Genomic DNA, 12,960 nt, shown 5'->3' on the forward strand with positions numbered 1-12,960 from the left:
AATTTATTTGGAAAACTGTACATCTGAGTGCCATTTGCTTGATTCAAGTATCTATGTATAATTGTTACTAAATTGTTTCTAAACTTTAAACCTACTATCAGTAACAACATCAAGTAATTTTAAATACAATTTGTACTCTTTCTTTTGTTTGTTTGTTTGTTTTATTGGCACTACCCAGTGATGCTCAGGGGTTATTCCTGGCTATGCATTCAGAAATCACTCCTGGCTTGGGGGACCATATTGAATGCTGGATATAAAATCGAGGTCTGTCCTGGATCGGGGCATGAAAGGCAAACGCCTTACTGCTGCTATAGCTTCGGATCCAGTTTTTACTCTTTACAACTGACTTTTTCAAAACTATATATATGTGTATATATTTATATTATATCTATATAAATTTTATTGTGGTCAAAGTGAGTTCAACTCTTTCACAGTAATATTTAAGGTACACAGACACAATGAATAAGGAGAATTCTCACCACCAGTGTAGTCCTCCCTCCACCCTCAAAACTATATTTTTAATGCATTGAGAATCACAGAAAAAATGATGGATATGTACTGAAATTTCTTATATATATCCATTTTCATATATACATATAATCTTCAAACTCAACTTACTTTGCTGCAGTCATATTTTGTTTTTACTTAGAGTTTTAGTTGCATAGCACACATGTCCACAGCTCAGAATTAAATTAGCATAGACTTGATTTACTGTAAGTAACAAGCCATACATCTTGCATTACAGAGTCATATATACTACCTTATAATTTTGAATATACTATATACATGATCCATTCATTTCTTCCCACTATGACTCCTGGTAATCATATACATTTATATTTGTATCATAAATTTTTTTCAATGTTATATAGCTGAAATAATATAACAAGAATTATTTTTCACATCTTGTTTTTTCTTAAGATATGTATATAAAGTTCTTTATCTTTTCATGACTTTTCACTCACTGATCTTTTTTGCGTACAATAAAATGTTTTAGTAGACTACTCCAAAATCTCTTCATCAATTCCCCTACTAAAAGATATTTTAGTGACTTCTTAGCTTTGAAATTATGAACAAATGTGTTTATGAACTTACAAACGGTAAGTTTTAGTATAGACACAATATTCAGCTTCTTTAGAACCTAGCAGGAATTCAATGTTTGTTCAACTGCTGAGTTTATTTTGATTTTTGAGAAATACAACTAATTTCTAATGTGATTTTAAAATCAACAATCAGTGGTATACCCACAATCAATTTTATAAATGCTTTCATATTTGTCCTTAAATTATTCTGAATTTCTGCAACTCTAATAGGTATGTAGTTGACACATATTTGTTTTGTAGTTTCTGTATGGCTTTTGAATATTATGTTAACATTTCAAAATCTTATTTAATTTGAAATATATTAAAGCTTTTGGTCCATTTTTAAATAGTTGTTTCTTTAATTAGAATTGAGTTTTAGTACTATGTTAATATTGTATTATATATCCTTTATATGATGTGATTTTATACATTTTTCAGTAAATATTAGTCTTTTTAACATTATCTGTTGCAAAGTTGAAATCATATTTAAGAATTTTTTCTAATGTACATTTTTGAGGAGTCTTATTATGAATAATGGTATTAAGAAATTAATATTTAAAGTTCTTTTTAAAAGCTTTTATAATCTTGGCTAGTATTAAAGGGCCCTTTTTCTGGGTAGAAGAGTTGCTGCACTAGAACTTAAGAGTGAATTAAAACCAAGAGATCTCTGATAACGCAAAAAAAAAAAAAAGAAAGAAAAGACAAGACAAAAATAAAACTAAAGAAAGAGTTAAAGAGCAAAAGAACAAAATAAAGCCAAAAGAAAGATCTGAAGGAGAAAGGAAGTATGGAAGAAAGCATGGAAGAAGGAAGGAAGGAAGGAGGAACAAAGATGAAGGAAGTGAGGGAGGGAAGGAGGGAAGAAATGAATGAGGAAGGAAAATGTAACAAATGAAAAGAGGGCCTGATTATAGAGTGGTTAGGATGCTCTGAGTATCTCCAAGAGTGATCCTGAGTGCAAAGCTATAAAAGGATGGGAGGTGAGTGGGAAAAATAAAAGTGAAAGGGGAGAGGAGGAAAAGATGAGAGAGGAAGAAAGGAAAGGGAGAAGAGTAGGGAAAGAGGGGAGAGGGGAAGAAAGAGGAAGGCAGTGGAAAAGGTCAGGAAGAGGAGAGGTCAAAGACAAGAGAAAGAATTGTCCTTTGATCTAGGTACCTTGACTTATACTGAAGATTATCAAGGGTCCTGTATGAAGTAGAAAAACCTGTAGGAAAGCAAAGAAGACCCACAGGCAATGTACACATAGATATATAGTGTTTGATTGTGCTTTCAAGTGATTATTCTTGTGCGAATCTTCTGTCAATATAAACACATGGCTGATTATGATGTCTACTGCTACTGCTGAAAAAGATAAAGAGGCATTATTTTACACTTATATAAAGTACTTTTATAGAGATTTTTCTAAAAACTTTTGTAAAATAGAAAGGGCAGACAATAACCTCACATTATAGATAAGGAAATTGAGATACACAAAATATAAGTAAATATTTCAGTTTATGAATCGAAGTTTGTTCTTATATGACCCTCTAGGAAAGCTGAAGTTCACTGAATACATGGCCAAACTAGGTACTTTAACTGATCAGGGTTATAAATTTGAAAATTATTATGTGACATTTCATTTTTACACACTTTTATTTTATTTTATTTTGTGTTGCCAGGGAGTGAACCCAGATTTAATGTATACATGGCACACACTTTGTCAGAGCTACATCCCTGGATCTATTTTCATGATTTTAGAGAAGACACTAAGCATCAGATTAATTCAGTAAGCTGTGTTTGATCAGGTAAATAGAAAGTATAATATTATAATCACATATACCAGTCTCTGAGAAACAGTACTTTCTGGATAAATTTCAGAAGGACCTGTTGAATGTAGTGACAATGTCTTTATGTAAAACAAGGTATAGCTATTTCTTAATTTCTATAAATTACTACTATTACATAAAAATAACCATAATATTATTATAGTTCTAGAGTATAGGTAGAGTCATTTATGTTATCTCCTTAAAGTTTTGCAAATAAAGTGTGTGTCATAGAATAAGTTTCTTACCTGGAAATTCTAGTGGAATAATCTAAATTTAGTCTTATTCTTCTTGTTGGTAGACTTCTGCTTGATTAAGAATTTTTTATTTTTAATTTTTTTTTGTTATCAAGATTATGTGCCTCAGAAGCTATCTCTTCCCTGTATCCAGAATATCACTTTATTCAAGAAATATTTAAAATCCTTGCTGGCTGAGTCTCTTTAACTTCCTCCATTGTTCTTAGCTGGAGCAAGTTTATACGTTCAACATTATCCAATCAGATCATATCTACGCAAATAATCTCTGTATTATAAGATTATCTAATTGGAACTTTTAATTATATATGCAGAAAGCCATGATCTTCAAGATTTCCCTTCTATTCTGTTCTGCTCATTTTTCTGCCTTTTCTCATTTGGTTCTGCTTTTTTAAAAAAGCTATTTGTTTACAATAACCATATAAAATGTCACATCCACAAATTGTTCTCAAATCAGGTAATTCTGACAGCCCTACCCATTCTTTACTCTTTTTTGCACATCTTAAATGTTAGCTTTTATATGATATTAATCATGTTTTAAAGTAACACTTTTCATGTCCAGAAAGTTGGATCATCTGAGATCCAGGAATCTGATATTATATTTATCAAATTTTCCAAAATATTTTAGTGAATGACCTGTCATTAGTCAACTTTTAAATCTGTGATATACTCTGCCACACATTTCTTAATTGACCTTAACTGTTCAATCACTTAGTGACTAACTATAAAATCAATAATTAATAAAAATATATTTTACTTTTTGAATAAATGACTTTTTTTCTGTACACTAAGTGCAGAAATTTAATCTACCTGATATAGTGCTATGCCATTTATTGTGTGCATAAGAGTTCTACTTCCAAAAAAAGCTATGATCGCGATTTAACTAATTTTGTAGTTGTGTGTGCAAAGATTCTGTTACCAAAATCCTGGTAGGGAAAAACACTGTGTGCTGATGAAATAAAGAATTGTCTAAGCATCTTCATATTTTTATGTATAGCTATTTACATAATTCAGTTGAGAAATCAATTTTTACTTTTCCATTTATCGATTCTTTATTTTTTATTGTCAGGTTCACATATGGATATATTAAGATTTATAAATGCCAAGTTTATTTCAGTTGTTATATCATGAGATGAACTTATTTCTTGTTGTCATTTAGTCTAATCTTTTGTGTCTAACAGAGAAAAATCTGATTACTGAAGGGAAGGGAAGGAGTTTTAAATTCTTTTAGCTTTTATTCATCATTTTGCCAATGTCAGTAAATTTATTTTAGCATACAAAATTGTGCTTTTTGCAAATGTGTTCATATAAGCAATTTCCTTTAGCCTAATGGTCACATTTCCTTAGCACTCAGAAGAACACATAAAGAAATTTGTATTGATTTAAACAGTGATCCCAAATTTAAAACACTCCTGAAATATCTGCACATATGCACACAGTGCACTATATATGTATATAAACATATATGTTTATATAAACATAAAGAATATTGCCATATTAATTATCCATCATAAAAAGCTAATTTCTGAAAAACATCAAGAAACATATTTTAAAATATTTAAGAAAAATGATTGGATTGCATATTTATTAATTTCATTGGAAAATTAAAGCTCATTTTACTTAGCCTTGTCTCAATTTTCTTTTTTTATACCTTTGTATTTCATATTTTGCTGTAGGATTTGTTGCAATAAATATTAATAAATACTATAGTATTCTCATATTAAAATTATAAATGCCTCCTTACTTTGGGACTTACTCATCCTCATTTATGTCCAGTTTATGATCACTTTGGGTAGTCTGAAAAAGTTGTTCAACTTAATTAAGTTTTAGGGGCAAAGTGTTAGACATTCCATTTGGTCCTCATTTTGCAGTGCTCAGGGAGCCATATTTGTTCCTAGAATCAGACTGGAGTCAGTTGCATGCACGACAGTACATGCAAGCTTATACTATCAGGGCTAAAGCAATGTTGTAGCGATAGGGTATTTGCCTTGCACATGGCTGTCCCAGGACAGACTGCTGTTTGATCCCTGGCTTCCTATATGATCCCCTAAGCCAGGAGCGATTTCTGAGCGCATTGCCAGGAGTATCCCCTGAGGATCACTGGGTGTGGCCCAAAATAAAAGCAAAACAAAAAATAAAATAGAATAAAATAAAATAAATACAGTCACTGTTGATTTACTTTGGTTTCTTTTTAATTATCTCCTTTTTAATAATGTAAAAATTTGAATTCAATGAATAGTTTCTATAATAGAAATCATTGAAAATGATATTTCAGGGCAATTCTTATTGATATAGTACCAGTAAGTTTTAATGTTCACGTTTTTCCCATTACTTCACATACAGTAGATAATTCTGCTTCTCTGACATATAAATTAAGGATATATCAAAAATGTTTTTGTTATTAAATCTACAAACTTAACGTTTACTAGGGTTCTAGTCACCCAGATCTCATTTCTTTGTGTTATGTAAATAATTGCTAGGTATAATCCCAAACACCTCACCCCCCCAAAAAAATTGAAAAAAATATTACCTGGCCTAATGATTCTTAACTTATATAATAGCAACAGTATTTAAGTTGGTGATCAGAAGTGGAAAAGAAAGTATTTTTCGGAAAGATCATTCAGTCCTTCAAGAAATATTTTATTTTGGCATAAATATGCACCATGCTTAATATTTTTAAATTGTTGAATATTTTGTCTCAGGATGCTGCCAGATTTTTCTTTCACTGAATTGTGTGAGATCTTGATACATCCTATGTGTTATAATTATTTTCAATTGCATGTGAATATATATTTCTACATATATTGCTCTAGTAGAACACATATTTGAGGCACAAAATGCATTCTATAAATAGTCATAAGTGTTTTCTTTACACATTTAACTTGTTTTAGGTTATATATAACTATAATCAATCATTCACCAAAATTAGTGTTTATTCTTAATACACTTCACATCAGTTCCAAAAGTACATTATTTGTAATTTCTACAAAGATGATACATAATATCATAAGAAATGTTATTCTTTGTTTTAAAATTATATTACATTTATTTTTTCTATTTAAACTAATAATTTTTTAAAGTTTCGGAGAATTTCTGAGAATACATTCACTGAATTTATCCAATTTTTTAGTTGAAAGCACTTCTTTTTGTTTGTATTTTGGGCCATACACATTGTAGTGCTTGGGGATACTAGAGATCAAATCTCAATCTGATGCATTCAAGGTACACACCTAGTTTGCTGTACTATATACAGTATATTTTGTTATTTTGGGGCCATACCTGGTGATGATCAGGACTTACTCATAATTTGATATTCAGGTTTCACTCACGGCACCGCTTAAGGTACTATATGGCTAAAGGGATAAAACCTAGGTCAGCTGTATGAAAATAATAATAATAATAATAATAATAATAATAATAATAATAATAATAAGCCCTATGCTCTGTAATCACTTTCTAGCCATAAATATTTAAAACTCTTCCTAATAAAAATGAAGATAAGGGGGGCCGGCAATGTGGCACTTGAGGTAAGGTGTCTGCCTTGCTAGCTCTAGCCAAGGAAGGACCACGGTTCGATCCCCCGGCGTCCCATATGGTCCCCCCAAGCCAGAGGCGATTTCTGAGCTCTTAGCCAGGAGTAACCCCTGAGCATCAAATGGGTGTGGCCGAAAAACAAACAAAAACAAAATGAAGATAAGGATCGGAGAGATGGCATGGAGTTAGCGCTTTCCCTCTCATGCAGAAGTACTGTGGCTCAAATCTTGGTATCCCATATGGTTCCCTAGCCTGCCAGGAACGAATTCTGAGTGTAGAGCCAAGAGTAACCCCTGAGTGCTGCCAGGTGTGAACCAAAAGCCAAACAAACAAACAAACAAAAATGAATATAAAGATGGCAGGATATGTATTCTTGTGATGGGATGCATGTTGGAATGTTGTTTGACTAAAGTTTATTAACAACGTTTTTACTCTTTATCTCATGGTAATTCAAATTTAAAAAATGAAGAAAATATGTAGGTTAATGGTGCACAAACTTCTCAAATTGAGGAAATAATCTCTATTCTTAATTTCTTAAAGTCTTCTTAATGTTTTCATAGAAATTCTTTCTGGGTTAAACCTAAAATTAGTCCTTAGAAATGGATTATTAAAAACAAAAATATTGTCAAAATTTTCATAAAGGAAAATCTATAGATCACACTATGTGATTATTACAGAATATTACTAATATTATCTATGTCTCACTGTCTAAAAACAGAGGTTTGACATAATACTATGTTTATCTTTATAGTCATTTATAAAACTGGTTGTTTTGAATTGTTGATTTCTAGAAAAAATAAATCTCAGTCAATTTTTTTCTTGATTTCATTTTAAAATCTATTGTACCTATATAATTTATTTGAATATAAAAGCAAAGATTGTGATGTATGTGCATAAAGAAATGCATTTTTATGTAGAATACATTGTATATTTTCATAATTGACAAACTAATTTGCTAAAATATTTTCTAGTTTAGGAGATGATGTCAGTTATAAAATTTTCTGGTATTTCACAACATTTTGCTGAATTTAAACTCTTTGATGACATCTTCACTTTCTTCATTTGGAATACAACAATGTATTTATAGATGATGCACACATCTATTTCTTTTTTAAAAATATCAACATTAACTCCAAACATCAACATATCAAGTTTTAGTGCTTTTTTCCCCCACAACCATATTTGGAGAATACTAATTGATTGGGCATTCAAATATTTAATAAGAATGGTCAACATTTGCTTGTTTTTTTTTTATGTCAGCTTTTGCTGACATAAAAAAAACTATGTTCAAGTATCGAACATTTTTATTAAGAAAAAGTTTATTACTTTCACATAATTCAGGTAAACATGGATATACAATGTCATGCATGTCTTGTTAGTAAATATCTTGGAAGCATAAAAATATAATTGCAAAAACAAGTTCAAAGGAAAATTCAGCTGCCACAGCTCAATTTGTTATCTTTAAAAGAAAGAAACTTAAAATAAAAAGGAATATCTTACGGAAAAATAGACCAGGATTGAACACACATATATATGCCATGTTAATTAAAATATATGTATTTTGCTAGTTTTTTTTCAAAATTGAATGAAAAATAAATAACAAACATATTTTTATATATTTTAAATTAATAACAAGTGCATAATTCAAAAGCAATTAATTTTGTAGAAAAAAGATCTATGTTCTTAAAACATAAGGTGAAACTTAATTTTTGTAGTTTCAGTATGCTAATTTTAGAAAATAATACTTAAAAATATGCTGGAAATTGTTAGTTGAATTAGATACATGTGAAAACAAGAAACCCTTAAGGATCAAGTTTTACTTTATAAATCAATTTACTCTGAAATATTCTTGGTAATTTGAATAATAAGATTATACCCTAAATTAAAAAATACTTGGAATTGGTATGGGTTATGTCTTTATAATTCTAATAGTACTTCTAGACAGTATCATTTTTTTACTTATGTATATACATATGTAGTCTAAAACATATATTGGATCTATTTGCATTTTATTTTTTGTGGATATATATATGCTAACCCCACTGTGCTTGTTGACTCTGGATCTGTATTCAGTAACCACTTCTAGAAATAGTCTGGAAATAGTGATGTTAGGGATAAATATTTTAAATAGGGTCAGTATTGTGCAGATTTTTAATCCCTGTACAATATCTCTGACAGCTGGCTTAATTTTTCCATAATATAAATAACAGAATTTTTATTTTTAATCTTTCTATTTGACTACAAGAGGCTTAATAATTTGAAACTGAAACTTCTTCTTAAGGTCACTATAGAATTATTTTGAAAACATTTAATTTTATAATATTCAAACCATTTAGAAGAGAAATAGAGAAATACATTTTGAGGAGATGAGATATGCACCAGAAATAGAGATAGATTTGTTTTCTTTATTTTTTCTTGTTTATGTTTTTTCTGCCACACCTGGTGACACTTGGGGGTTACTACTAACTATGTGCTCAGAAATTGCTCCTAGCCTGAGGGACTATATAGGACACTGGTGATCGAACCGTGGTCTGACCTAGGCTAGCGTGCACAAGGCAGATGCCTTACCCCTTGCTCCACCACTCTGGCCCAAATGGAGATATATTTATCATGAAATAATTATCAAATATATAAAATGCACATTTAGGAAATAGCATCTATTAGTTATTTTTTAATCTCAGGTTTTTATTTTCAAGAATCAATATCTTAAAATTGAATATGCAAAAACTTCATCATAAATCAAATATCTGTCTAATTTTTGTTTGAATATTTGTTTTGAAAGCAAATAGCATTATATATACATACTACACATATATATATATATATATATATATATATATATATATATATGAAACACCTAAGGGAATTGTTAGTATGTGTTCATTAATAAAGTGTTAGCATCTCATTTTAAAACAGTCTACCATAAGTCTAATCATTGATTCATAAGAAGTTCAGAAATTGAGCAGGAGAGATAGCACAGCAGCAGGGCATTTGCCTTGGACAATGCCAACCTGGGAAGAACCCTAACAACAGCAATTTCTGAGCACATAGCCAGGAGTAACCTCTATGTTCTGCCAGGTATGGTCCCAAAACAAGCAAGCAAACAAAAAAGCAGGAATATTTTAGATTTTTTTAAATATATAAAATCTTTATTTAAGCTCCATGATTACAAACATGATTGTAGTTAGGTTTCAGTAATAAACACAATACCCTCCTTCACTAGTGCAACATTCCCACCACCAATGCCCCCTCACCCGCCCCTGCCTGTATTTGTGACAGGCATTCTACTTCTCTCATTCTTTAACATTGTCATGCTAGTTCTTAGTGTAGTTGATATTTGTCTACATTGAAACATTTTTCTATAAATAAAATAGCTCTACATTTTAAATGGGTTATTTTAGGGAAAGAAATTGATTATAATGTAAAGCTATATATAATATTTTATTAATTTTATTAATAAAACCCACAACTGGGGCCAAGGAGATAATATAGTGGGAAGGACACTTACTTTCCACAGATGACCAAGTTTTTATACCAAATGGAACCAAATGTAGTTCACTGAGCCCTACCAGTAGTGGATTCCTCAGTGCAGAATCAGGGAAAGTTCCTAAGCATCCCTGGATGTCCCACCAAAATCAGAATATGTAAATAAACTCATAAGAACTGCATTTTGCTGTTATAGTAGTAAACAAAGTATCTACTTTCCACCAACTTTTCACAAAAATACAACTTTATACAAAAAAATGAAGCTATGTTTAAAGAAAAATAATTTATATTTTTACATGATTTTATCATGATTTACATTATTTGTTTATATATGTATTCATATATATACATATTATGACTTTTAATGCTCCTTTGAACATGAATATTTTAATTTGAAATCTACTACATTTCCTTAGAACTCAGTGTTCCATACACTAATAAGCACAATTTACATTTAAGATGACACATTTTTAAATAATAATAATGGCTCCAGTGTAAAATAAAGGTAAACAATTAAGGCAGAATTTAAGGATCACAAAAAACTATGTGTTTGAGTTTCTACATTCCATGTCAATAATAGAAGCATGAAAAAGTAACATATTCAGTGCTCAACATATGCTGTCTTCTCTAGTACCCATCTGTGATATGCACTTAACAGTGTTTTATCATCTCACTGCATTAATGGAAATTGTTCTCATTAAGGTAATTTTCTAAATGTCTTATTATTTTTATCAATGCAATTTAGTAGTCTTACTTAATACAGTGGATTCATTTCATCATTCTCTATATTAATGAATTGACTAATTTATTTAACTTTTATATTTTCACAATTCATTTTGCAATGCAATATTCTGATGTTATAATTTCAATTTTGTATTTTGTCCTTCTATGGCATAAATATCAATAAAGGAAAATTACTTTTTCTATTGTGCTTTCTGCATTTATACCTCTCACAAATAAATGAAAGGAGCACTTGTCTTTTTCTTTTCATTTCATAACTATGAACTTATGCACATTTATGCACATTTTAACTTATTATTCGTGATAGATTCAATTCAAATTTCTGAGTTCCTGTGTTTAAATTCCTCTGATTTAGGAAGAAAATTATCCATTGGTATAAAGAAAATCACTTTCTATGTACTCAAAATTTAAGAATCTTGATCTTTTTAAATTTTGATATTTTTAAAACTGGTGGCTTTGATTTCCTTAGATTGATAATGAAACCATTGTTCATCCCTTTGAGTCTGACAGCATCCGATGAATCCTGACAACTTTCTCCCACTCCAATTCCTGAATAACATGTAATTTCCTGGAGATGACAAAATATCATTTTAGCATTTATGTCATGCATTCGTGTTCATTTTTCATTTTTCTGTAAGTTAATGAGTGCTAGAAAGAGCCCATCATAGAGTTGTCTTTTGCCAAACGTCCTGCTGTAGCATAGGCAGCTGGTGACAAGCTAACAGCATTCAGAAGATTTGTTTTAAACCAATCTCTTAGGTATGTGCAGAAATACTAAATGCAGTCCTGTATGTTTTGCAGACAATCCCAGTTTACTGAGCCACGTCACAGTGGGTATAAGAGTTCTGGATGTCAACGACAATCCACCTCAACTTGCTAGGGAATATGATATTGTTGTTTGTGAACATTCTAAGCCTGGCCAGGTAAGTAAAAGGTTTCCTTTCTTGTACTTTAAATAGATGATAAGCAATGCTCTTTCTTTTCTTACTCAAAATTTTCCTGTGGCATTTTGTTGGTCAGTGAAAATAATTTGATAAAGCTTTAGGTTGAAAATGGTTTTTTAAAAGAAACACAGCGAATCATGATTGTAGATTCTAAACATAATTGTTCAAAAGTATATATTTATTCATACAGTCATTCATCTTGCAAGTCTAGTGTATTTAATGTTTTTCAATAAACGAGCATGATATAAGGAGAAAACTAAACAGTCTGTCTCATGACTTGGCATTGGTAGAGTTGGAAGCCTGGGTTTGTGCATTTAAGCTGGCCAAATGATAAATAACCATTTAGTGATATGATTACTAACCTGTGATATATTTTAAATATGTGAAGTTATGTGGGATAAGGAGATGAAAGAGGGAGAGAAGAAATTGACTGAAGAATAAGTTGGGGCCAGAAAGAAAGTATGGAGGTATGGCGTTTGCCTTTTATGCAGAAGGTCAGTGGTTTAAAACCTGGCATCCTATATGGTCCCCTGAGCCTGCCAGGAGCAATTTTTGAGCATAGAGCCAGGAGGAACCCCTGAGCGCTGATGGGTGTGACCCAAAAACTAAAAACCAAAAAAAAAAAAAAAAAAAAAAAAAAAAAACCAGAATAAGTCAATGGAGACGAGCTTAGTGGAAAATATAGTTTTGTATGATCTAATATAGGTCATCTTTAACTAAAGCAGGTACTATAGAACTTTGATTTACTACCCTCAATCCAAAGTTGGAGAAAAAAGTCACTAATTACAATAGCAAAGAGAAATGAAAGAATATGTTTTATAGGAACTGGAAAGTTAATAGAGAAATTGGCACATTTGCCTTCATAACAGTGACATGGTTTCATTCCTAGCACTATATATGGTCCCCTAGACATCCAGGAATTATCCCTGATTTCAGAGCCAGAGTAAACCTTGAAAATCACCAAGTTATCAAAAATAAGATGAGAATAAAGGAGAAAAGAAAAGAAAGAAAAGTAAAGAAAAGAATAACAAAGATGGAGCAATTTCAAAGTGTGACTTGAATTTTGCATCAAAAGTGCAATTCTTTAAAAAAAAAATGAGAAAGGTAGCATAGGGAT

At 30.6% G+C, this 12,960-nt stretch overlaps 1 protein-coding gene across 1 annotated transcript in view; it reads left to right on the forward strand.

The window, feature by feature from the left end:
• CDH18 (cadherin 18) overlaps positions 1-12,960 on the forward strand; it is a 298,495-nt gene that overhangs the window by 246,233 nt on the left and 39,302 nt on the right. Inside the window, exon 8 of the mRNA XM_049768384.1 lies at positions 11,701-11,822. Within this exon, the coding sequence (XP_049624341.1) occupies positions 11,701-11,822 (122 nt within the window). The remainder of the gene's footprint in view (positions 1-11,700; positions 11,823-12,960) is intronic.

This window comes from Suncus etruscus, chromosome 2 (genome assembly GCF_024139225.1).
Source record: "Suncus etruscus isolate mSunEtr1 chromosome 2, mSunEtr1.pri.cur, whole genome shotgun sequence".
NCBI classification, from domain to species: domain Eukaryota; kingdom Metazoa; phylum Chordata; class Mammalia; order Eulipotyphla; family Soricidae; genus Suncus; species Suncus etruscus.